Here is a 25,000-nt window from a genome sequence, read left to right as displayed (position 1 = left end):
AAATAAGCAGTGTGTATTTGAACCCAGAGACAGGATTCAAACCATGCAATCCCACAGAGACAAGAAATAAATGCCTCTATCTTAGGAAGAGGCATTAAACGAGGAAATTGGAAAAAAAGATGCAAGTACATTAACTTCTTATTGCCCGCTACATAATGGAGCACAGAGGGAGAATAACAACAATAATGATGCAGAAAATGCAGAATATTGTGGTATCTTAATGTTTTCATACCAAAGAGAACAGGGATAACAGCTGGGTTACCAAAGAAATACAGATTCAAGTATCTCTGCTGCAAGTGAAATTCTGTTTAAATGTAGTCACTGTGAACTGTAAAAACATGAATAACTTAAACAGATTGGGCTCTTTATGTGGATGCATGTCCACAAAGGCAACAGCTTTGCCATCAACTATTTGTGTGTTTGTGTGCAGACCAAACAGCAAATTGTTTTTTTTCCTGTCTTCATTGAAAAAGATCAGACTGTTCTTTACCTCCTTATATATTTCTTTGGGCGGATGGTGCAACAATAAATTTGAGTTGTGTAGGACCGCAAATGTTATTCATAGTCTCCGAGGTAGAAGGTCAGCTGGCACCAGCATATTTATCCAGTTGTCACCTTCACTTGCTCTCCTCCCCCCGGTGTACGGTTTTTCAGCGATCATTTCTTTTCTATGCCTATTAAAAAAGGAGACTATTTTATAGTGAAGCATAACTTTTATTATAAACACAGAAGCCCGTGCTGCGGAGACAGTGGGCTCCCAAAAACAACTCAAAGGGCCACAGAAAAACACATTTCAGCAGCAAAATGTTCAATCAGGAAAGACGTGATTGAAGTGTTTTTCAACACGGTGTTGAGCATCTTTCTAGCGCTCTTTTCTGCCCTCTCTCATTCTCTTTTATCAGGTAGCATGACCTTCCAGGTAGATCTGGGGTAAGCCAGACTCAATTAATCCTCATGAGGTACCTTATAAGTGTTATGCAGTCAGTGGCAGGAGATCTGAAGGAGTTTATGCAATCATGACCTGCTATCTACTGTGCATGAGAATCCTGATGATTATTCTTGTATGCTATGCTCTCTCCAGCATGCTATAGATGCAGTGAGTGCGGGAGTGAGTCCTGTTGGAAACACATCATACAACTCCAGTTACTGGGACGTGGGCAGTGCCTTCTTCTTTGCAGGAACTGTCATCACCACCATAGGTAAAGTTTAAAATAGTCCACCCATAACCATCCATATTTCATTTTAATCTGCTTCTGTTCACAGTCAAGACGACTGACAATATTAAATGTGTTATAACTAATTTTAGAGCGAGTTTATAAATGGAAATTCAATAAATAATCTTTAATTTTTGAAAGGCTTGGATGCGCCAAGTGGGATTTTTAAAACCAAAAAAGTTTGGTTTTAAAATAATTTCTTATATATCAAATTGTTTTATTTCAATACATGCCGCATGTATTTTTTGTAGGGCTTTTGAATATGAGAGTCTTAAATTTAGTTGCATATTTTCAGTTTTTGTCTTTCTCTGTGAATATTTGTCATCATCAGCATACAGGCCATTATCATCATCCTGGATATGTCCTTTGCTAATATGTCACTGAGAGGTGACGTTCATTCACTTTAGTTGCATCGCTGGTCCAATATATTATCATAAAATATGGTACATAACAGGCTTAAATCAGTTTAAATAAAATGATGTGCAAAATATTAACAATAAAACTGTTCTTGATGTGAGACAATGAGAAAAACACAGAAACTTTTGCAGCAGAAACAAAGTATTGGAAATTTGTTTGTCAGTATTCTGTGTATAACAGACTGAGATGGAAGGCCTTAGTTCAAATAGGCTGTCCTTCCCTGTCTCCTTGGCATCTTCATTGTAACTCTTGTCATTGTATCACCATAATAAATGTAATTACCACCAAAGGGAACCTAATTATTGTTGGTCTTTAAGCTTAAAGACCCCTGCTACAGGAACTAGGAGACATTATATAAGGGTTGTAATTGATTATATTGCATAACAACATCTTTTTTTCATCTTCACCACCTGTGCCTCATCCTCAGCATCTTCTATCAGCCTTCTTTCACAATCATTGCTTTAATTTTTCCTGAATCTCATGGTTCTTATGGCTTCTTTTGGTTTCTGTTCCCTTTCTCATGTTTTGCTTTCCACAGGTTATGGAAATATAGCTCCAAGCACACAAGGCGGGAAAATCTTCTGCATCCTTTATGCTATATTTGGCATCCCTCTCTTTGGCTTTTTGTTGGCGGGCATTGGAGACCAGCTGGGGACGATCTTTGTGAAAAGCATCTTGAGAGTAGAGAAAATATTCAGGGTGAGATGAAATTATCACAATAATTTGTTATTTATTTTTATATTTATTTGTAGTAGTACCTTTCCGTTCTTAAGGATAATAAATATGAACAAGACAATAGTATAAAACATCATTAAGCAAAGCATTATTTCAAGATTTAAGTTAGCATCAAGCTAGCTTTCTTTCTTCTTTTTCTACTTTGTTGTTTTTGTTTTCATGCCACTAATGGCAACAACATTTTATATTTACTAAAATTATAGGATACCAAAAAATCCAATCCTAACTAAACTGTAACTGAAAAAATAAAAAAGGTATTTTTTTCCCTTCTTTTTTTTAAACAGAATGTTTCACACTGTCTTTAGTTAGGACTTTTGGACTTATCATTTTAATCTAGACTAAAATTGTAAGAAAGAAACCTCTCCTTGAACACAGTCTTTGATCCAACCAAACACATGTGGTCTTATTCCAGGTCAAACTGATCAATTGTTTCATTAATGTTTACTGAGTGAAAGCGTTGTTTTAGATCAAACAAACAAACAGCAGAAGTTGATACAGAATATTTAAGAGTGATTATTTGATGAAGAAATCACATCAATTAGAAAAACATATTTTCTGTGACGATGACAGAGAGAGAGAGAGAGAGAGAGAGAGAGAGCAGTGGCATCAGAAAGTAAAGAAAGTGGTGGTTCGTAATGGTGCTGATGTCATCAATCAAAGTTGTGTGTCTACAGATAAATTGATTGTCTTACTTCTAACTTTGTCTCCTATTTGTATTTTTTTTTTTTTTTTAGCAAAAACACAAACAGATCAGCCAGACTAAGATCAGAGTAACGTCCACCATTCTGTTCATCCTGGCTGGCTGCATCGTTTTCGTCAGCATCCCCGCCATCATCTTTAAATACATTGAGGGTTGGACCACACTCGAGGCCATCTACTTTGTCGTGATCACTCTCACCACTGTGGGGATAGGAGACTATGTGGCAGGTAATGGCATTTCTTTTTTTCCAGACATTGTGTAGAATAATAGTTTTATTAGTGTGCCTTAGTTTTGACCATGTTTTTATTTGTCCTTCCCTTTCAGGTGGAAACAGTAGGATTGAATACAAAAGTTGGTACAAGCCTCTGGTGTGGTTCTGGATCTTGGTGGGTTTGGCGTACTTTGCTGCCATCCTCAGTATGATTGGAGACTGGCTTCGAGTTCTGTCCAAAAAGACCAAAGAGGAGGTGGGGTTTATTCAATTACACAACTCCTTATTGCATTAGAGAGCTGGGAAATGAAAGGTCACTCTCCTGCTGCTTCCTCTCATTATTGATTAGGCCTTGTGATAAAAAATCTGAAAAGCAGGATGATATTGTGTAAGTTTTTCTAGACAATCCTTTTCAGAAATCCAGACAGAAGCATGACCGATTTACTGACAATTTATTTACTACTGCAGTGTAGTAATACCTCAGGTGGGATAAAATGGAAATATTTAAGTTTTCTGAAAACAGAAATGTTTTCTTACTCGCATGAAAATAACTAGGATATTTGAAAATTCTGCCCCAGTATACTTTTTGCAGGACCTTAGCATTGTTGATAGTTGATTAATACATTGATTTTCAGGGCTTTTTCTATAATGACATGTTTTATAACTTTTATGTTTTTCTTATTTGTTCCTGGTCTTTCTCTTACTGCTCTGTCATCACAGGTCGGTGAGTTTAAAGCTCATGCAGTTGAATGGAAAGCAAACGTTCGTGCAGAGTTGCGTGAAACACGCAGACGCCTGAGTGTCGAGATCCATGACAAACTCCAGCGGGCCGCCACCATCCGCAGCATGGAACGCCGTCAGCTTGGCCTGGAGCAGCGAGCTCACTCTCTGGACATGCTGTCTCCAGAGAAGCGGGCTTTGTTTGCCAGCCTGGATGCTGGTCGCTTCAAGACGTCCTCCCAGGAGAGCATTGACACCAAGCTCAATAACCTGAGGCTGAAGGGGGCATGTGAGCCTTATGACCATCAGAGCAATGAGCAATCTCAGCAGACAGCGTCTTCTTCAGAGGAGAATCTCTTCAATATGCGCTTTGGTTCCCTCACCAAGCTGGCCAGACGCAACAAGAATCGTGACCTGCGGAGGAACATTCCTGAAGATGCACGTCGGTCAAGTGTGTGCATGAACAACTCCGGTGCCATGCTGGGTGAGGAGAGGGCTGAGGAAGAAGATGGGCAGCCGGATGAGGAGAGAGGAGAAAGAAAAGAAGGAAACATCAGCCTGACAAACCTGTCACAGTACGCAAAGGAGCGCAGCAAGTTGAATGGGTTCGTACCAGTTGAGGTCAAGGATGGAGAGAATGACTAGTTCCTGAATGGAAGAGGACTTGAGAGACAAATAGAGTAAAGGAGACATGGGCAAGATGAGTCCTTTGAGATGGCAAGAAATGTGCCTTTTTTGTTTCATAACCTTAGATTGGAACTGCTATGAGGAAATTCTATAGCTGTGCCATAGCCATGGGAAGAAAATTGTTGCCAAAAATGAATGGACAGAAGAGGCAGTAAAGAAATACCTCATATCAGATGGTACTGTAGAATAGGCTATGTGAGAACGTGATCGGTTTCTTTGTCTTTCAGCGCAGTCACACTGAGGAGATACTGGGTCAGCGACTATCTGCTAAGGTTGAATCTCTTTTTTAACCTGGCAGAGCTTCCCGAGAGCACGCTTCATATCATCCATCTTCAGAAGCATTAACATTATCTATAGCTTTGGTGGCTATTTTTAGCACCGATCTGCTACGAAAGGACGTCCATAATAAATGAATGGAGAGGGCGAGGTTGTGTTTCTCCTGGATCAAGAGACAATACGAGCATTTATCTTGATGACAACAATTATTCCTACATGGTGCGTGACTTTGAAAATGAAGCCCAAGGGCATCAATTACTGCACACTAAAAGCTCTTGAATTAAACTAGTCGCCCTGACTGTGCATGGTAATTACAACGTGAACATAGAAGTTACTAACATGAAAAATTGACATTACTATAATAATAATAATGCTTCTTTTTGTTTCAAGGAAAAAGAAATATAGCATTTTCATTATTTGAAAGGATACATGAATTTCAGTAATGACTGACAAAGTTTTTTTCAGTTGTAGATCAACACTGGAATTGACTTGCCATTTATACCGGTGCATTTAATCACCTTTGGCCATTAAATCCTTTGCAATGTTGAAAACAATTTCAAAATGCTCTTTTACACTTCATCACAAATGTCTTGTGATTACTTAAAGGTCTTTTTAATTAATACATTTGATGCTGTTGATTTTGTATTTAAGCATGATTCCATTAACTTCTTTTTATACCAACCAATCACTTTTCATTTTGTAATTCCTCTGCATTTCAGAAACAATACCACCTAATGCCCATTTTAAATTTTACACAATTACAATAAAAAAATGTATCACGAGCATGCTTACCATGAATTTCCATGAAAGCTAAATCACACACACAGGTCGTATTTGTATGCAGTTTATCTAATTGATCTAATATGAATATGATTAACTGCTCCTTGATCTTGGCCTCTGAGCAAACATTTGTTGTGTACAGTTTACTTTATGAGCAGACAAAGTTAAATGTAGTGAGTGCCTTTTCCCAGATAATAAACATGACAAAAGAAATATAAAATGTGGTCATTGGTATAACCTAAGGGATGAAATATAATAATCTGTTCTGCTCCAAAAATACTCACTCATAAAATGCAACTCTCCTCTGTGTATGTAACTATTCTTTATAAGGTCAGTGCTGCATTCTTTTAAGATCCATTTTAAAGGCCTGTATGTCCATGTTTTTATGGTCTCTCATGCACCTGTGTCTAAGGTGCAGGAACACATGCTTGTCTGCATATACTTACACTTGCTGATTCAGATTAATATAGATAATGCTGTCAAAATACAAATAAGAGACACCATTTATGGCTTATATCAAAACTCACAAACTCTACAAGGCTTCAATGGAGAGACTTGAAATATTCCTGTTGTGTCTGCAGTGTAGAGTGCTGTACTTATATTCCTGTCCACTAGAGGGAGTCAGATATTCATGTGACAATCAGTTGAAGCATGTTTAATTTTGAAGGAACTTTATGTTCATTAGGAATATAATCTGGGCAAGGAAATGAAAATATTTGAGCGACAAATGCATTTTTGGTTTCACAATAAGAGAAATAGAGAACCCATCAGCTTTATCCTTTCTGACATTTGGCAGCTGTGTTACATTTGAAGCAACATCTGCGCTGGAATTCATTCTTAACTTATGTCCAAGAATAAGTTGAGCACAAAGGTTAAACATTATTTATTCCTGCACGGTGTTAAATTTACACACTTTCATCAGTGCTTCGTTTCTTGTCCTGGAAGAAGAGAACAACCTGATTGACATTTGCCTTCCCTGTTCTAGTAATGAAGCAGTAAAACAGCGGGTCTGCAAGGCAGTTGAGGCTCGAGATAGCTCCGCCGATCTTGTTTAAATGCAAGAGCCATGTAGCATTCTTGCAACCTTCTACTACAGATTGCAGAAGCATGGCAACGTGAATGGGTCCGAAACAGAGCAACAGACAGAGCAGAACAGCCACCAGTAGCTTTGAGATCCTTTTACGCTCCTGCCTTTCTGTGGCCTGGTTTGATTTCACCCCCTCAAAGATCCTCCAGGTGGAGAAAACCACCAGGAAAACTGGAACAATAAAGCCCATGAAGAAGCGTGCTACATTAACCCGAGCTAAGTTCTCTGACACTGGTAGGATTTCAAAGCACAATGAAAACTTGTCATTGTCATAGTACGTGTCCTCCCACGTGATGGTGGTGGCATTGAAACATATCACCACCACCCAAATGAGAATGCTGACTGCTGTCGTTGTGCCAGTTCTCCTTAAGAAAGAGAACTTGAATGGATGAACCACTGCCAGGTAGCGGTTAACAGCAATGCAGCAAAGGAGAGCTTCGCTGGTGTAAAAGTTAGTGAAAAGAATATTGATAGACAGCATACAAACGTAGCCTCCATGGGCCCAAAGTCCTCTCCAGAGGAAGTCAAGCCACAGAGAGAGTCCAATAGCATAGGTCAGGTCGCTTATGGCCAGGTTGAATAGATACACGCCGAGCTCGTTCTTCAGCCGGATGTGCTGCCAGGCCACGTAGAGTGAGAAGGTGTTGAGTGGAATGGCCAGGATGATGACAGCCACATAGAAAAACAGAAACAGCTTCTTCCTGGAAGAGCTGTCCACCATGTAACACTCTGACAGATTGGTGGCCAGCGACAAATTTTCCATCGGAGAAGTGGCGTTCATAGGCTCACACCTTGTAAAGAAACAACAAAGACAACAGTACGTTACTACTTTAAAACAAGAGGTAGTACATTTTAGTACAACTTGGAAATAAGTTTGTAGCAGATTAACTCACGAAAGAATCCATATTGGTAATGCAGCATTCTGATAATCAGCTTTATTTTACATTTTAGATACATGATGCAACACCATGTTTTTTTTAAGTACACAAACAAATATTTTTTTGCATGCTACTGGCAAAAGCCTTTCCACGAGACAGCGAGTCTTTAAGCATCAATCTACTCAAGCTACAGAAAATCTAATTCATCTGAAAGTCTACTTACGCTTAATTCAGGCGTGACTCTGCTCCACATCCATTCTAAGTAATGTGAACACATGAAAACAGAGGCAGAGGAGTGATGTAGTTTTCATTCTGTGCTGAATCAGGAGGGAACAGGAAGAGTCAGCAGCCTCCTGATTGTTGTCCTTGGCTACCTCGTGTCGTTTACTGTTTTATAGGACACAGCAGAACAAACTACTTGTGTTGGTGGATGATGCGGCAGATTTTAATTTACAAACTGTCTATGCGAGACTGATTGTCCCTTTGTTTGGTATGTCAACATCAAGCAGGTACATGAGATGCTGATTATTGGTTGAAGAAGGAACACTGTGTGAGTGATTGTTTGCATAATCTAGTTATGTTATGATTGAGCCTACTCCACCAAAACACACACACATAATATATAATATCCCTGTATACATATTAGTTTCAAAGAACACTCCTAGTGTCTTTGAACTCTCCCGATGAAACATTATAACATGTATAATGATAGGGTATACTGTACATCTCACAACTTTATTTTGAAGTGTTGCTTAACTACGTTAGAAAAAATGTCAACTAGATATTTAATGTTCATCAAACCCGCATGTATCAGCAACGCTTTCACAAATCATGCCATGGAGGCAGGGCTTTCAGGGTTATTGATGAAACAACCAAGCAAATGACGAAGCAAGCAAGGATAGACGGCAAACAGAAGGCTTGGGGGTGCAGGACAGAGCATTTAATCCTTTACAGTTTGTAGAATTCTTATGTTTGGTGGCTCCCCTTCTGTTCCTCTGACTCCTTTTTACCACTGACTCCAAGAAGAAGCATTGGATCATCCAAGGAAATTAACTTAAATTGAATAACTGTCAAAATTCAGAGAACCCTCTGTGGATTTTCTTGAGCTGGAGAAAATATTTTTGCCGATACCATTTTTAATTTTCCCTACCTCGAGAATATTCCATGGATTGAAAAGTTTAGCAAACTGGGGAACTGGTTTGATCACGGCAGATCATGATTAGACACGAGGATTAAAACAGGACCACAAAAAGCCTCACAATAATTAGACTCAAATAAGATTGTTTTTCTTATTAGATTTAGATAACAGACCCCTGGAAACAGATGTCTTGTAGGAATACATGTACAACAGACTCATACACTGGCGTATGAACGGTCGCACATGCCTACCTTATATATACATATAATAATAGATATTTTTAAACTGCTAAATATTACACTGACAATAGAAAGAATGTCATTCAGACATTTTTGGTAAATAGGAGGAAAAAGCAATAGAGAGCATTCCACAAATGCCTGGTTTTGTTTTCTTAATTTAACAATAAAATAGAAAGACCACAGAACAGCAGATTTGTATAATGTGAGTCCGGAAGTGTGTTTATAAAGGCCGAAAATACTCAAGCTGCTTCCATTTCCTCTAAATAGTATGTGCATTAGCTATAATTCCTTCTGTTACTTCCACCACAGACGTGTCAAGTGCCCCGATCATGCTGCTTAACAGCATTATCGACCTAGCAATTAGGAATTTGAGACTTAAATTCTGTACAGTATATCTGAGCAGCGGTGGAATTTCAGAACATCATCAAGAGTCACATCTGCTGATTTACAATGACCACATTCTTGATTTGATCTGTTCTGTTAACGTAAGTTGACAGCATAGAGCGTTGGTATGTTGTCATATCTGAACCTCTGCGCTGACGCCTTTTCCTCCTGTAGATAGAGCAAAGTTTCCTCCTAAAGTACTGCCCTGAGAAGACATACAGCAACGGGTTCAGGGCACTGTTAAGAAAGGCCAAATAGACAGAAACTTGACCCCCTGTATTGAGAGTGTCATCCCACGCCTCCTCGTCCAACACTTTGGCATCACACAGAGTGTCGAGGAAGGTGAAAACCTGGTAGGGACCCCAACAAAGGAAGAATACTAGTGTGACAGCGTACACCAGTATCACCGCCTTAGTGTCATTGGTATCGTGGAATCCTCCTCCACTCACTTTCCTCCGAGCTAAAGCCTTGATGATGTTCCCACTGCTGAAAACGATGACCAGAAGAGGGATTACAAAGCCCACCATGTTCATCACAATCTGATGGCCAAACTTCCAAGAGCTGCCATGACTATAATCCAGTATACAGGACATCGTCCCAAACGCCGTGATGAACTTCACCTTTCTATGAACCAACGTTGCTGCGCTCAAGAAGAGCCCAAATATCCAGAGGATGAAGCAGATCACCTTGGCATAAAGTGTCCTTCTCAGCCATCTGGCTTTCATGGTCTTCACAAGTGCAAGGTAGCGGTCAACGCTAATCATGACCAGGGTGTAGCTGCTGGTGTAGTAGTTGATGGTGATGATAGAGTTGACCAGTTTGCATAAGGGCTCCCCATAAGGCCAGTTAAAGTTGTTGAGGATGTTCATCGCCCAGAAGGGGAGGCCACACAGGAGAATAAAGTCAGCCAGCGCCAGGTTGCTCAGGTAGATCTCTGCAACAGTCAGTCGATCCTTGTGGACAACGTAAACCCCCAGGACGAAGCTGTTGAAGAGGAGGCCCAACAGGGATAAGGTAAAGATGTATGGGGGGATGATGGTGTAGACCATCTCCCATTCTGCAGGAAGTGGTACCTCTGACGGACTCGGTGCAAGAGAAGCATTGGTGTTTTCAGACGACAGTTTCATCACAGATAAAAGCTTCATTGGCTTCATTACCTCCATTGGCTAGGAAAGAAAATACAAATCGAAAATGTATCAGTGGAATGCAATTTACAATATTCAAATCCAAACACAAAGTGCTGAGGAGCAGCTATTGAAAAGGAGATTAAAAGACGTAATTTGTTCAGAATGTCTTTACATGCAATAAAATACATAAACATGTTAGCTAACAGCGGCGTATGGAAAAGTTCATGAATGTCCGGTGATCAAGACTCATAGAAACAGAACAGCGAATCGTCTATCTACAAAATGATAAATAGTGATATCATCAAAACAGCGCTGTGTTTTTCCTGGACAAAAAAGAAACAAAACAAAAGGTAAAAGATCTTACTGTATGCTTCTTGGAAATGTTCCTCCTCTGGTCAAAATGCTAGAGAAAAGGACAAGTCTGGAACGGCGCTAATCTGTGTACACTCGGCTCCCGGGCAGAGTACACAGCAAGTCGGAGGAAAGATCTGCTTCAGGCGTTTTTGTATACAGAACTGCATTCTTCCACACTCATGGCTAAGAACTTCACTATATCAACGTGTTTATCAAAGAGTCAAGATTTGTTCCAAGATGAGATTACAGACAAACTGTGAATGCAGTGTGCTAAATCTGGTGGTGAAAAGATGAAGAGATTGAAAGTAGAAAAGTGCAAGAAATATCATTTAATTTAATTTCTAATGATAAATAATAAATATATATAATAATATATATTATATATATATATAATAATATAATAAAGTATAATTTATTAGCTCGAAAAGCATTTGTCTGACACCGAACCAGCAAGTGTAGTCTTGAGAATGTTAACATTCCTAAAGCTCAAAAGGAGTACAGAGACATACATTTGTGTGCGCTACTTATTAATGCAGCACCCATCCAAGGCTAAAAGGATTATTGTTTAAACAGCTTTTAATTAATCTTTATTAAAATTATACAGTCAATCATTTCTAAATGTGTAATTGAATAAGCAGTGGAATCAGATTCATGCACATGCCTTTAAAAGTGTAATCCGATCTCAACCTCAAGCCGTATCAAGTAACACATGTGGCTGAAATCAAATGGCATTCAAACAAACAAAATATGTAGTATTTCTTTTATGTGTTAAATAAGAGGTAGTATCTTAAATGCTTGGGGTTGGTGCAGGCAGCCAATGCCTTTTATGGTGAAAGCTCACGTGGATCATGGGATACATTGAGAACTTTTGTAAAGGAAATGTCATCCTGTATAAACAGCTTTCTTCTGAAAAAAAAAGGCTCCGTCCATCTAATAGTTGCACATGATGCTTTATTGAAGACAACCTTAGATGCTCTAAATTTAGTACTGCAGCTTCAAAGTGATAAACAATAATAGATCTAACGCTTGAATGCTTTTTCCATTCGGTACAATTTGTTGGAAAAATAATCAGATTCCATTTCAAGATGTGAAGAAGTTCAAGAAAGCTAGCTAAGAAAACAACAGGAACGATATATATATACTTGACATGCTCAATCCTTTCTGTGTATATGTAGATTTGGCTTAGATTTGGGTGTTCTCAGTTTTTTTAGTTGAGCTGAGGTTGGAATGACCGGACTTCCCCCGTTGCCATTTCCCCCTGCAGAACACGCGTCCAAACACTTCCTTTGCCCTTTCTTTAAAGTGCTTCCCCACAATCACATACAGGAAAGGATTCAACGAGCTGTTACCATAGCCCAGATAAGTTGACAATTGGGTGCCAATGTCCAACACAGTCCCCCATGTACAACCTGAGATGAGCTCATAATACTCCAAGGTATCCAAGAAGATCAGGATCTGGTACGGCAGCCAGCAGAGGATGAACACAGCAAGAGCGGCCAGAACCAGGCGGGCAGCCTTGCCTTCCACGTTGCCTCTGTTGCTTTTTCTTAACTTCTGGCTTCCCCAAAGGGCTTTAATGATGTGGAAACTACAGAAGGATACAATCAGGACAGGGATAAGAAAGCCCACTACGCTGACAGTCATGTTGTAGCGCAGCCTCCAACCTTCATGGGGGTATGCCATGTAGCATGCGCGAACTCCATACTGTGGGAAGAACTTGACAGAGCGGAACAGGATAGCAGGGAAGCTGAGCAATATTCCAGCAATCCAGATAATAAGGCAAATCCTGTGTGCCCAGAAGGTACGCCTCTGGGTCAGGGGTCTGGTTAGAGCCAAGTATCGGTCCACGCTTACAAGGGTGAGGAACAGCACACTGCAGTAATAATTCATCCCAATGACAACGTTGATCAGCTGGCACATACGCTCCCCAAACGTCCAGTTGAACTTGTTGATAATGGTTGCGACCCAGAACGGCAGGCATGAAACCATGAGGAGATCGGCTATTGCCAAGTTGCTGAGGTAGATCTCAGCAACGCAGCGTTGCCACTTCTGGAGGCAGAACACACAGAGAACGAAGGAGTTGCCGATCACTCCAAGAACGCAGATGATGGACATATAGGCAGGCTGCATGGTGTAAACCCAATCCCAAGCATCTGTTTGGTTGCAGGCGGTCTCAGCTCCTGCAGGTTTCTCCATAACAACCCTACTGATCACTGTGAAAGCTGTAGGACAGTAACATCCCTTTTAGAGGTAAAAAAAAGAAGGGCGTGTTCAACAAACAGATGCACATCAGGCAAACCTTTTAGCTGTGCAAACATGTTTTTAATGCATGTGTTCCTTCATCACGAGCCGAGCTCCAGTGTGAAAGTGTGAAAGAATAATATATTTAATGGCGTGTGAATAATGATGTTTTATTGGACAGCGCAGACACATGCCGGTGTGTCACTGCTGTCTGAGGTGCGTCTGGGCAACAGATGCTCTAAGAGGCATGTTTGTGTTTGACCCAGGCCACAAGTTCACACATGCATAAACACATACATTTTGATGAGGATCAGGGTGTATAGTGCAGATTAGATTTTAAGAAATAATGGATACAGTTCATTTTCCAAGATTTGAAGGCTGTGCTGCTGGACCTGTCGAAATAATTTGTTTTTCAAGTAACACAAAGGACAGACAGCAAACAAAAGAAAAAAGATTATGGGAAATTTAGTTTTTGCGTAATCCTGAAAGATAGAAACAAATACATTTTGAAGTAACTCCGTCTGCCTACATGTTTTTTGTTCCACAGCAATTTTCAGCCCTGGCAGTGGCAGTAAAGCCTCACTCCTAACACAGGTTTCCTGTTTGGCCTGCCATGCCTTCGTTTTGCAGACAACTAGGGGCGTAACCTTGCCCACAGCCCACACTGAGTCAACATCAGGCCATTAAATGGTGTGGGTAGAAACGTATACTAGCCCAACTTATTTTCATACAGCCAACAAAATGGAGCACGCTTGTAAGTCGTGTGTCACCAGTGGAAACACTTAGACTGATTCCTGTTTTTAAATTCAGCAGACAATGAGTCAGAAACACTCAAAAAACACTTTGCAAGCAGTTTGTTGGGCGCTCTCCCTTTTAGGTTTTTGTGCTGGTGTAAACAGAAATAAAGAAAATGTTTAAAATTAATCAATATTCATAATAATTTACTCATATGCATGTTTTATTTGATAGTTATGTACAAATACTGGTACTGCGTATAATCTGAGTTTTCAGATACAAAAGGCCAGAACATTAAAATAGTATTTACATAAATTCAGGTCATTAAAAATACCAAAATATCTGATGGAACTGTTATAAAGTTAGAACTCCAGGTTATGCAGGTTATGATTTGTCACTTATAATAACTTAATATATTTTAAATACAATAACAAATGTATTAACAATTTTAAACACCTTTTAAAAGAGAGAACATTTGCTCAAGCCAAAATCTCAATATTTCATTTGAGGAAGAATGATTTAGTGTCTTTATATTGTCATTTGAATTGCACACATTCTCACAAGACAAATCATTGAATCCACCACAGTCACCTTTCTTTTGTTGGTGGGAACAGTGCTTTTGAAAGTCATAGTTTAATTGCCGGTCATCCTCATTGTGGATGACTGATTTGAACGAGTGGATTCAGAAGAGCCAGTTTTCTTATTGCCAAACTGCTTAAAAACTTCTGCAATCTTTTTCCGGAAGTTCTTTCCCACGATGACGTAGAGGATGGGGTTGAGGACGCAGTTAGAGAAGGCCAAGTAGGTGAATATCTGGTTGCAGATTTCTAGAACGTTCTTCAGGTGACACCCTTCCAGGACTTTGCTTCGTAGCAGCACGTCCAGTGCGGTGACTATGTGGAACGGCACCCAGCAAATTAAGAATGCCAGAAGGACCACCAGGACCAGGGTGGTGGCTCTTTGCTCGGTCTTCTCAGCATTCATCCTCTCTATTGCCTGCATCTTCAAAGCCTGAACAATTTTCAGTGTGCAAAAGGAGATGACGGAAATGGGAATAATGAAGCTAAAAGCAATCAGTAGCACGTCACAAAGCAGCTCTATGGTGTGGTTTTGGTAATCCAGAAAACACGCATGTATTCCATACTGATGGAAATATTGTATGTTCCTAAAGATGAGCGTGGGGATACCCAGAATTATACCAAAACCCCACATCAGCAGACAGCTTATTTTGGCATATTTTGGCCTGCGCATCCTGCCATAAGACATTGTATACACTAGTGCCACATAACGGTCTATGCTAACCATAACCAGGAAATAGACACTGCAGTGGGCGTTCATCTTAATGCCCAGGTTGACGACTTTGCATAGGAACAGGCCAAAAGGCCAGTTGAAATCATTGAATATGTTGACAGCCCAGAAAGGCAAACAGGACACCAGAACAAGGTCGGCGGCAGCCAGGTTGCCCAAGTAGATCTCAGCCACAGTGCAGGCCTTCTTATGGAGGCAGAAAACCATTAAGACAAACACATTCAATATGACTCCAAGTACGGTGATGAGCAGGATGAACACTGGCTGACTGGAATTGAGCCACTTCCAGGCATCTGGTCGAGGGCATTCAGTGCCATTTGTGCTGTTGAGGTCGGCGTATAAAGCTGTGGTGTCGAAACTCGGAATGCTGTGGGAAAATGAAACATTAATTGACATTAAAAGGCCTTTCATGTTTTATGCAAAAGCAAAAATGTTTCTGCTCCCTTGCAAAGAAATATACCTGTGGCCTGCTAATTGAACCTCATAACACATAATGAGGTTTATCATAATTTATAATTCATGCAATCTAACTCTTTTGTCTCCTCTCTATCTCGATCTGGACCCAGGTCCCCAATTTTCGCCACAGGTTACGCCAGGTGCATCATACTGATCCTCTTAATATTTGAACAAGTACTTTTTTGTTCACGTAATTGGCAGAAAAGCTAAATAACAGCATGGTGAAGAAGTAAATACACTGTGTGCTTCCATATTCCAGGCGACAAAACCAGTGATATTTAAGTTTTTCAATATTCAACTATTGACCTTCCTTTGTTTATTGATGTAACTCCTTTCTATTTCGATGTGATTTTTTGGAAAAGTGGTTCTGCTGTGTAATTTGTTGTCGACACTGGCCATGCCTTTGCCCACTGCAGAAATGCTGATTACAGGGTCATGCTACAAGATGGCCTTATTTTTTTCTTTTTTTGTTTAACATATTTTCTGCTTGCACCATTCCTTTCAGGCAGTGGGCTTTCTATCGCAACAACAGCAAAAAACATATAGTACTACTATAACAAAATTACTGAACAATTTACAGTGGCATTTGAGCCCCTGCAATCAGCTGATCATTACAATAGCTGAGTGCTTTGCAGGCCAACTCCAAACCCAATCATAAAACACAGCGGTGTATTTAAGTGCCCGTCTCCTTCCTGTAAATCAGATTGCTGTTGCAATCACTATTTCCTGAATTTCTTTTTTTTCATGTACAGCCTTATCTTCACCCATCAATCATAAAAGTATTTCCTTTAAAACTGTTTCGAAAGCACGCGGTGGAGGTTTTGCCATGATGCCATCCATTGCAGCAGAGCTCTATTAAACATAATTTCCCTGGAGTTGTCTGATACCATCTTAACTTTCCAGTAATCAGTTTTGCGCTGAACAATCACCTTAAAGTCAACTACATTTCTAAACTCATCTTATATGAGGACACTTTTAACGCATTTATAATCAACAACAATCAATAGAGATGGAAGTTAAGATGGTGACATGAAACGTGTCAGAGAAGTTTGTTAATGCTACTGCAGATAGAATATACCATCTATATTATAAGGGGGAAAATGAATGTGTAAAATATTATATATATAATATATACTTGGCATTTATAAAAGGTCACACATCTTATGTACATATATGATTATTTCTCAGATAATTTGTACTACACAAAAATATATAAAGAAACTGTTTTATACCATACCTTGTAGGTTGAGGAGTCATCTCTCGTGACTGTGTCCAGATGTGATGTGTCCAGATGTCTGGTTGCACTGCTCCTGTTCCCTCCCTTACTCTACTCTAAGTCTGTCTGTGACTCGCACTCTTAAAGGAAACTGCAATTAAACAGCCAAAACGTCATTCTTCAGTCGACATGCTTTTCTTTTTTCTCTCTCTCCTGTTTGTCCCTTTTTTCCTCTTCTTCACACTTTGAAATAAAATCCTGCTGAGCAGGTCTTTGAGTATTTTTTCAATTCAGATAATGACCACTCTGGGATTGTAGATGTGTTACACATGCATACAGTCACTCAAGTCTGTGTTTTGAAAAAGTATGTTTTAAATGCAGCTTTTCATTTAATGTTATGTAAAATATTCTGAGGTATTATTTTGCTCGCTGGAGACTTTTGGATACTTTTTCTTTTTTATTGAAAATGTTAAATATTTTCTGAATTAACCTGAATACTAAAGAAACTATTTTCTGCAAAGCAATGGGTTGCTTTGCAGGATGAAACTTCAGATGATTAAAAAAAAAAAGCACACTAAACTATACAACTAGACTAACTAGATCTTATTTAAACATCTAAAGAGCACAGTTTGTATCACACCAGGCTGTGTGATACAAACACACTCTCAGCGTGTTATCCAGAACTCTTTCTGCTCATCTGATCAGATTTTGTAATGCCATTTGTGTGTTTCTACCATTTGTCTGGTGATCACTACGATAGCTGTTGCATCACACAAGCAACTTTTGTTCAGGCTCACTGTTACTGTTACGTCGCACTAAGGCATCAGAAGGACAGTGATCAACTTTGTCACGGTTAAACTAAAGCAAAATATTTATGCAAGTTAATGCTGCTATATACAGCCTAAAAGCAAAAGGATATCCAAGGTAATACAGTCAGCCACCAAGAGGCATTGAAAACATGGCCTACCTTCCACAATTGTTCCTATTCCTTCTTCAGTGCCAAAATCACCAGACAGGACTTCTTCACATGTGGACATTGGTGAGAGAAGAATTCTTTGTGTTTGTACTTCTCTTGGTTTATTTTATGCGTAAGAAATGGTGAATTCTGAAATAGCTGATTGTTGGCAGTCTTGCATTGTGTGACTCAGATCGTTCCCAGTCGACGCTGACTCTCCAATCTGCTCCTCATCTGCCAAATTATGATTTATAGGCAAATGTCGTAATTCGATTTTGTGTACTGTGCTGAAGTTGACCTGTGTGTCCATTTCAGTTGGCTCAAGCCTCTGAACATCAGGTCTTATCTGAGGAAAGAGTGTTTGCGAGATGCAACCTCATGAGAATGCGCTTTAAATCAAATATATTCGTATAAATATGGCGCTTTGGGTATGTGAACGTAATGTGAGCTTCCTTGAAGTCGTGTAACAGTGAAATAAAGAACTGCGTGATTTTCTGTAAATGTAAGCCTCAGAGGTGTTTTTACATAAAGCTGCGAAATCTGAGCACTGACCTCAAAGTGACCTCCAACAGGTGGGATCCCTGTATCTACGGTGAAGCAGATAGCATGTAGTTAATCTAATAGCGGCAACCTAATGAAACTTCCTGATGCTGTAATGGGGCGATTTCCTCCTTTCCTCATCCACCCTTTCCTTGTTTCCTGATGCGATAAGAGGCAAAATCACTGTTATTTGATTGATGATTTTATTCACGGTACCGCAGCACTTTCCCAAGATATTTCCTTGGACCAAATACAATACAAGGGAAACTGGAAACCCAAAAAATAACAAAGCCAACAAAGTAGCTGGGAAATATATCACAAACAACTGAAGTATAAAAATGTTGCAATCAAATTCTATTTATCTTAGTTTGGGATCTGGGCTGCTTCAACTCTTAATATTTTCACATTGGACTGCCTTTCAGTTGCTCTCTCTTCTGTCTTCATAACATTTAAAAGAACCATTCTCTGGGTCCAGCCTCCAGCTCTGGTCTTCTGGTTTGACAGTGAGCTCTGGTTTTCTCATCATTGTCTCTCAGGTCTATTTCTGTATTGTCTTTATGCCGATGGTTGTCCATATGGTTTAAGAAGAATGTTCTTACTAATTGTGAATGGAAATCGTTTAAAAAAAAGGGGGGGGTGGCATTCATGCCAGAGTCTTTAAGAACTCTCAAAACATAGCAAATAATATCTGATGGCTGTGGGATAGGTAAAAGAAAAGTTCTAATATGATCCTTCAAAACAATATGCCTGATCCAATAAGCTTTTATTGTATTAACAGCCTTGACACTCTGATCGTCCTTCAAGTTGATAGATATTCTATAAAGTAGATTGATCACAGCAAACTAAAAGGAATGAGCAATTAAAAAACCCCAGACTAAAACACTGCTGTTATGTCTCAGTGTGTGAAGAGCTAAATATATTTTTTTAAATGTCGAGACAAGTGGGCGACAAGACTCCAACTCCTAATGCAAAATATTCAGCTCATTTCCTGTCTCCTTCAACTCCGCTCTTAAGGATTTTCCAGGTTTTGAGCTCTACTACTGATCCCACTCATAACTCCCCACAGCTTTGAGCCAACACATTTCCACTCGTGTAGTTTACGCTTTGCTTTGTCTGTTGTCTGGCAGAATCAGGGCGGTTGAGAGGTGAGTGGCAGACAGACGAAATCAAACCATCCCCAGGCTCTGACGCCGGGAGACGTCCCAGCATTTGTCTCAAACCACTAATGCGACTTTCTCACTGCAGTGGAAAACACCCATTTCATCAGAAACTGAAGAGATGTTCAACCACTGCTCTTAATGCTGCGCAGCTCACAAAATTAGTTGTGTTTGCATAGCAGAGTATAAGGTTTTGGACAGCAATCTGGATCTTCCCTTTTATGTTTTTGTTCTTTAGTTTCTATGCCTGACGTCTCAAAAAAAAAGGCAACTGATATTAAGCAAATCAAACAGGAGGTAATAAAAATAGGATTTATTTTCACATCCCCTTTTTGTGGGATTGTGCCAGTCATCACAAGACTATAAAATACAGTCAGTCACGCACTGGTGTTCAGCCGCAGTCCAAATATGTTTAAAGACTAATTTAGTTTTTCTGCACAATTTGAACAGAAAAAAAAACAAAAAACAGGAAATCTGCCATTTATGGTGAACTGACTGTGTCTGTGCAATGACTAAGCTGAACTCTTACATATCTGGCTGCAGTTTCAAAAGAAGAACTGAGTGAGATGGAAACTATTCGGGGAAAATACATGTCACTTTATCATTTGGTTCTATTGGTTAATGTGGTCAGGCAAATATTAATCTTTTATTTCCACAGAAGTATCTGCTTCGTCACACAACCTCCGCAAATGTTCTTGAAAAAATTCTAAACTAGATGCAATCTAAGATAAACAGACTCGTGTCTTGTTGTAGATGCTTGAATATTTTGTCTCTTTCACTCTGATGCTGACTGACAGACTACATTGCAAACGTTGGCCTCGGGGACTTGGGCAACGACTGTAAGAATCACCGCACTGTCAAAGGCAGTCAGTAAAACAAGCAGAAGGGATTCCTGCATCACATCACTGACTCATCTCCTCTCTTTCCAAAAAAAACTTTTTTCCTTTCTAAAAAGGGAACCCTTCAGAAAAAAATCCTGTCTCAAAAAAAACAAGAGGAAACAATAATATAGGTGCAAACATTTTCAGCCTTAATTCAAGGCTCAGATCGATAAAGTATATATTATTTTCCAATGAGGATGAGTTTGTTTTACAAACACAGGATATGGTGTTATTACCCAAAGTGCACTGGACTCTGCACGGCAGGGGCATCCTCATCCCTGAGCCAAACTTGTCTGACTGCATACCGGAATGGGACTGGATGTTACAATCCTTTTTTACCTTGATAAATGGGTAGGGATTATAGTCATCACAGGGCAGGATAGAAGGGGCTAAGGGTTTCATTGGGGTCATCAGGTGGGCACCCTCCATCATAGGTGTTTCACTGAATAGGCCCACGACACCTCAAGAGGGTTCAGCAGCAACACCTGGCGTCCCGGGTGTGCCCCCCTCTGCCTTACCCCCTTCTATACCCCCTGATGTTGTCTCTGTCATTTTGGAGCCCAGCTGTTGTCTCTTCTCCTGATCCAGAGCCACTGGCTTGCTTGTTCAGCAGCACTGGACAGGGCTTTGATGATTTGCCGTTGGGCCTGGCCCCGGATTCCCATGCCCCTGAGGAGACTAGTAGCAGTCCTGCCTACAAAGCCTCTGCAGCCCACTTCTACAGGGAGGACTGAATCTATATTTGAATCTATACTTACGCATATAAAGTTACTGCCATCATCCATTTGCTGTAGTGCCCTCTAGTGCATTAAATGTAAACTGCCTTAAGCCTCATAAATTGAACTGCAGAAGGAGTACGGACAGACAGTTCTCTTTCGAAAGAGCATTTATAGAATTAATTTATTAGATTTATCTTGCTATTATTTTACTTTATTTACGTTTAGAATAAAACACATCACATTGGCATGCAATGGATACTGCCTGGAGGTTTTAATGTGAATCAATGGTTGTTTGTCTCTATAGTCAGTGTATGTGTCTGCACTGTAAAGAACAGATGACCTGTCTTCTCACCCAGCATAGGATACGCTCCAGTCCCAGATATAGAACCTGGAAATGCCATAGAAGTGGAGTGGAAACTTATTCAAGTACATAACTTTGACTGTAAATATGAGCATACAGAAATTATCTCAAGGCTTGTCATGAATCCTAAATAGCACTGCAGTCATAAGACACGATAAAACGAGGAAAGACATATTGAAACGCACCTTTGGTTCATGTTTCAGACTGACCTAGAGATCAGTAGCACCTGCCAGACATTCATCACCACACAGTGAAATGGACACTGTTAATCCCGAACCTCTTCCCCCACATTCTCCTGTGTTTTCGGTCTTTTTAATCACCCTGTCATCTTCTGTTGGCCTGTGAATCTGTCTTTGTGTTTCTTTACTCAGCTCTTGCTACCAGTTCCACGGTTCCCGTATCAGCCCCCGGGAGCAGTTCCCACTTTAATTCCGGCCATCAACTGTGTAAGTGACACTGCAAATGTCTGCTCTGTCTGCGAATGGGCACGTCAGGCAACCAGAGCGATGCATGTCAGTCTCCATGGTGACAAGCTGTATGTTCTGCATTCTAATATCCAGGCTTGGTGTCAGAGCTGTGTCCTGTTGAAGGATGGGAGTCTTATCCTCAGGAGTCCACCAATGATCAGTGAGATGTTTCTTGAAAAGACCTTGACGATGCTGTTGGGTTTAATTATATTACAGTGGCGCCCCCCTCAGTATAATGTAACAGAGCTGCTAGCATATAGACTACTCTTGTTTTGACCAGTACTGCAATGTGAAGAGTTCAATTACTGCAAATCTGTTCCAACAACTCACTCGATAATAAGAAAGTTACCGTAGTTTCAACTGAAAAATAATAACAAGCTCAATATGTTGGCGCTTTCGCTCAGGGCACAGGTGGGCATCCGTCTTGTCCAAAGGGCAGCTCTCTCATAAATTCCCCCTCTCTTTCTGAGGATGTTTTCTACACGAGATGACAGGCAGAGACAGATACTTCGTCTGTCCTACTGCCTAATAGAAGGGAAAGACAGACCCAGCCATCCACTCTGCAGGAATACTAAATCAAAAGAATAGGGCTCTTGCCTTTTGGATGACAGGCGATGCTGAGCTCCCATCATGGAGTAACAGTAATGAAGCATTTTACTCTGAGACTGCTGCAGCACCAGGGGGTGGTGGAGCCCACAGGACTGCATTAAGGACACTGTGTTCCTTGTCACAATTGGCATTCTATTTACCACCACAATGGGACTCTTAGGTGAAAGCAAGGGCTAATGCAGAAATGGATTACATGCGACTTCTGCCTTCTTCTTGTGCCGTAACAAATGGTGTTTCTATGAAAGTAATCAGCTTTCAATTATGGTTAATTTTGAAAGGGAATTCATTATTGGAACATTATATAAGGTACCACATTGTTATTTAAGTTCTTCCCACGGCTAACACTCATCCTGATGGAGTCCTCTTACGTGGATAATGTTTATTTTTTAATTGTTCTAATTGGTCTGAGCTGTAGGCGTTGCTTTGGGCTCCTCTTTCGAAGACATAAACTGGATAGAAAAGCAACTATAATGAGCAGCATCATTAGCATTAGCAGGTGTGTTTGCATGTGATGGGAAAAACCACGTCCCAGAAATTCACAGTCACTCATTTATGCATTGAATTAGAGAATAAGACTCTATTCTGCTTGTGCGCTGAACACTTGGCATCAAAAACAATGTCAGAGCCGATTGCAGACAATGCATGCAGCGTAATTCCCTGTGGCAGTGGTGGGCCAGCAGGATCCCTCATCTGATGAGAACAAGCTTTTTCTTCTAGTTGCAGGAAACACTGTGATTGAACAGCTCATTATTAATTCTGATAACAACCTAATTCTATAAACCAGAAAACTGAACAATCAACTCTCCAGCACAATCTCGATTATCGTCCCTCTATTGATGCCATGCACACAGCTTGCAGGGAAAAGATAAATTACTTTGGATTGGACAAAACTCCAGCAACACTTTAAAGAACAACTGTATTGTGCGACCCTGATCAAATCCTGATGAAAGGCCCTGAGCTACGTCTGACCTTTCAAAGCAATCCAAATTTTGTTGTAGCATTCATGTGATTGTCTGCAGAGGAAGCTTTGTTTTTACCCCCTCCTCCTTATGTGGCATTTATATAAACTGTAGTGACATTTTAAAATGGTTCACAGAGACAGTGCTTGATGTCAGACTCCGGAAAACCCACCGTAGGGGAAAAATATCAACACCATGATGTGCAGACAAGGGCTGAAATGCTAACTAAACACCTGCTCAAAATGTAGAAAATGCCTTGTGGCAGTCTCACTCCCCCCAACAACACATTCAATTACTGGTAAGTAAAAGCACAGTCAACAGATTCATATTTGGCCTCAAAGCAAAACAAATATTTCTAATGACAATACTAACAGATACATTTTAAAACACACCATTGCTACAGCTCATTGTGTATCATACTGATTGGTGAGCACAGACTGTCAGGGGCATTATATTTTTGAAAATCATATGTTATCTATGTAGAGTAATGGATTACTAACTGTACTTTTTGTATCACCTTGACCACTAAAAATAACAAGAACAACAAGGCAAAAAATTTGGTTTAATGAAGTCCATTGCAAATCCAGTGGTGGGCAATATTGCATTGCCTAATGAAGGCTCATAATTACAGCAGTCTCTGGTTGGTTGGCAGACAACAAAGTATAATAGAATTGCAAGTGCACGGCTAACAATTAGGGTTACAACAACAACAACAACAACTGTTTTCAACAGAGATAAAGTAATTATAGAAGACATTCAGAGCTGAATTGCTTTAGTTATTAAAAACATTTTTTTATCCCATCAGCATCTGTCTACATTTGTTAAGAGGCCAAAAACAAGTAGTTGTTTGACAAAATATAACACGTCATATATAATGTAATTGTTGCATATATACATTGTTGGTATCAGCCAACAAGCATCATCTAATCACACTTTGATGTGGGCATAGAATCATTATGAAGTCATGCTTAGAGTTATGGAGTCATGATGATGAGATTGCACTCCTCTCATTAGGCAGCCCAGTGATAATACCAAAATGAGGTTTAATGGCCGGGGAGAGGGAAGTCTGGGCTTCCCTGCTTGGGCTGCTGCCCCCCGCGACCCGGATAAGCGGTTGGAAGATGGATGGATGGGTTTAATCATAGGCCCATCAGAGTGGCATTAATGTCAAATCAGGACGCTCAATTATTCTACCATGACACTGGCTGTGTTTGTGTTTTAATTTCTGCTTCCATTTGTCTTGATGAATGAACTGAAGCCACGTGTGAGGCTGCTGAAGACTCTGAGAAATCCAGCGTTATGATCATCCTTTACACATTTTAATCAAAGACAAGCCTACACACTGTTACAGACTGCCTCTATTATATTGTCTGGCTTTGCCGCTCCAGGCATGTTAATGTGAAGCATTATAAAGATGGTGATGTACAGCCTTTGATCAGGCTAGCAATC

The 25,000-nt window shown here is 40.1% G+C and overlaps 5 protein-coding genes across 5 annotated transcripts; 1 reads left to right on the top strand and 4 right to left on the bottom strand.

Moving 5' to 3' along the window:
• The first annotated feature begins 907 nt into the window (after positions 1–907).
• Positions 908–4,642, top strand: LOC137916900 (potassium channel subfamily K member 10-like). The gene is made up of 6 exons (XM_068759857.1): positions 908–919; positions 1,082–1,199; positions 2,170–2,330; positions 3,101–3,293; positions 3,391–3,533; positions 3,998–4,642. Exons 1-6 carry the CDS (start codon positions 908–910, stop codon positions 4,640–4,642), a joined length of 1,272 nt encoding a protein of 423 aa, XP_068615958.1.
• Positions 4,643–6,645: 2,003 nt separating this feature from the next.
• LOC137916899 (psychosine receptor-like) lies at positions 6,646–7,608 on the bottom strand. The gene has a single exon (XM_068759856.1). It carries the CDS (start codon positions 7,606–7,608, stop codon positions 6,646–6,648), a length of 963 nt encoding a protein of 320 aa, XP_068615957.1.
• A 1,905-nt stretch (positions 7,609–9,513) lies between these two features.
• On the bottom strand, positions 9,514–10,629 carry LOC137916904 (B1 bradykinin receptor-like). The gene has a single exon (XM_068759860.1). The coding sequence runs from the start codon at positions 10,627–10,629 to the stop codon at positions 9,514–9,516; it is 1,116 nt and encodes a 371-aa protein (XP_068615961.1).
• Positions 10,630–12,129: 1,500 nt separating this feature from the next.
• LOC137916901 (B2 bradykinin receptor-like) lies at positions 12,130–13,143 on the bottom strand. The gene has a single exon (XM_068759858.1). The coding sequence runs from the start codon at positions 13,141–13,143 to the stop codon at positions 12,130–12,132; it is 1,014 nt and encodes a 337-aa protein (XP_068615959.1).
• Positions 13,144–14,556: 1,413 nt separating this feature from the next.
• LOC137916903 (B2 bradykinin receptor-like) lies at positions 14,557–16,944 on the bottom strand. The gene is made up of 2 exons (XM_068759859.1): positions 16,925–16,944; positions 14,557–15,598 (listed from the first exon to the last, which is right to left on the bottom strand). Exons 1-2 carry the CDS (start codon positions 16,942–16,944, stop codon positions 14,557–14,559), a joined length of 1,062 nt encoding a protein of 353 aa, XP_068615960.1.
• Positions 16,945–25,000: the final 8,056 nt, after the last annotated feature.

Source organism: Brachionichthys hirsutus, unplaced genomic scaffold (assembly GCF_040956055.1).
Source record: "Brachionichthys hirsutus isolate HB-005 unplaced genomic scaffold, CSIRO-AGI_Bhir_v1 contig_590, whole genome shotgun sequence".
Classification (NCBI taxonomy): Eukaryota; Metazoa; Chordata; class Actinopteri; order Lophiiformes; family Brachionichthyidae; genus Brachionichthys; species Brachionichthys hirsutus.
This window is presented reverse-complemented; position numbering and strand designations above follow the sequence as displayed.

Excerpts from the sequence above, each read along its gene's own strand:
- LOC137916900 (XM_068759857.1), top strand. Across the intron at positions 2,331-3,100 it reads GAGTAGAGAAAATATTCAGG|CAAAAACACAAACAGATCAG; the intron begins GTGAGATGAAAT and ends TTTTTTTTTTAG. Across the intron at positions 3,534-3,997 it reads CCAAAAAGACCAAAGAGGAG|GTCGGTGAGTTTAAAGCTCA; the intron begins GTGGGGTTTATT and ends CTGTCATCACAG.
- LOC137916899 (XM_068759856.1), bottom strand. The coding sequence starts at position 7,608 with ATGAACGCCACTTCTCCGATGGAAAATTTGTCGCTGGCCACCAATCTG.
- LOC137916904 (XM_068759860.1), bottom strand. The coding sequence starts at position 10,629 with ATGGAGGTAATGAAGCCAATGAAGCTTTTATCTGTGATGAAACTGTCG.
- LOC137916901 (XM_068759858.1), bottom strand. The coding sequence starts at position 13,143 with ATGGAGAAACCTGCAGGAGCTGAGACCGCCTGCAACCAAACAGATGCT.
- LOC137916903 (XM_068759859.1), bottom strand. The coding sequence starts at position 16,944 with ATGACTCCTCAACCTACAAG. Across the intron at positions 15,599-16,924 it reads ATGACTCCTCAACCTACAAG|CATTCCGAGTTTCGACACCA; the intron begins GTATGGTATAAA and ends ATTTTCCCACAG.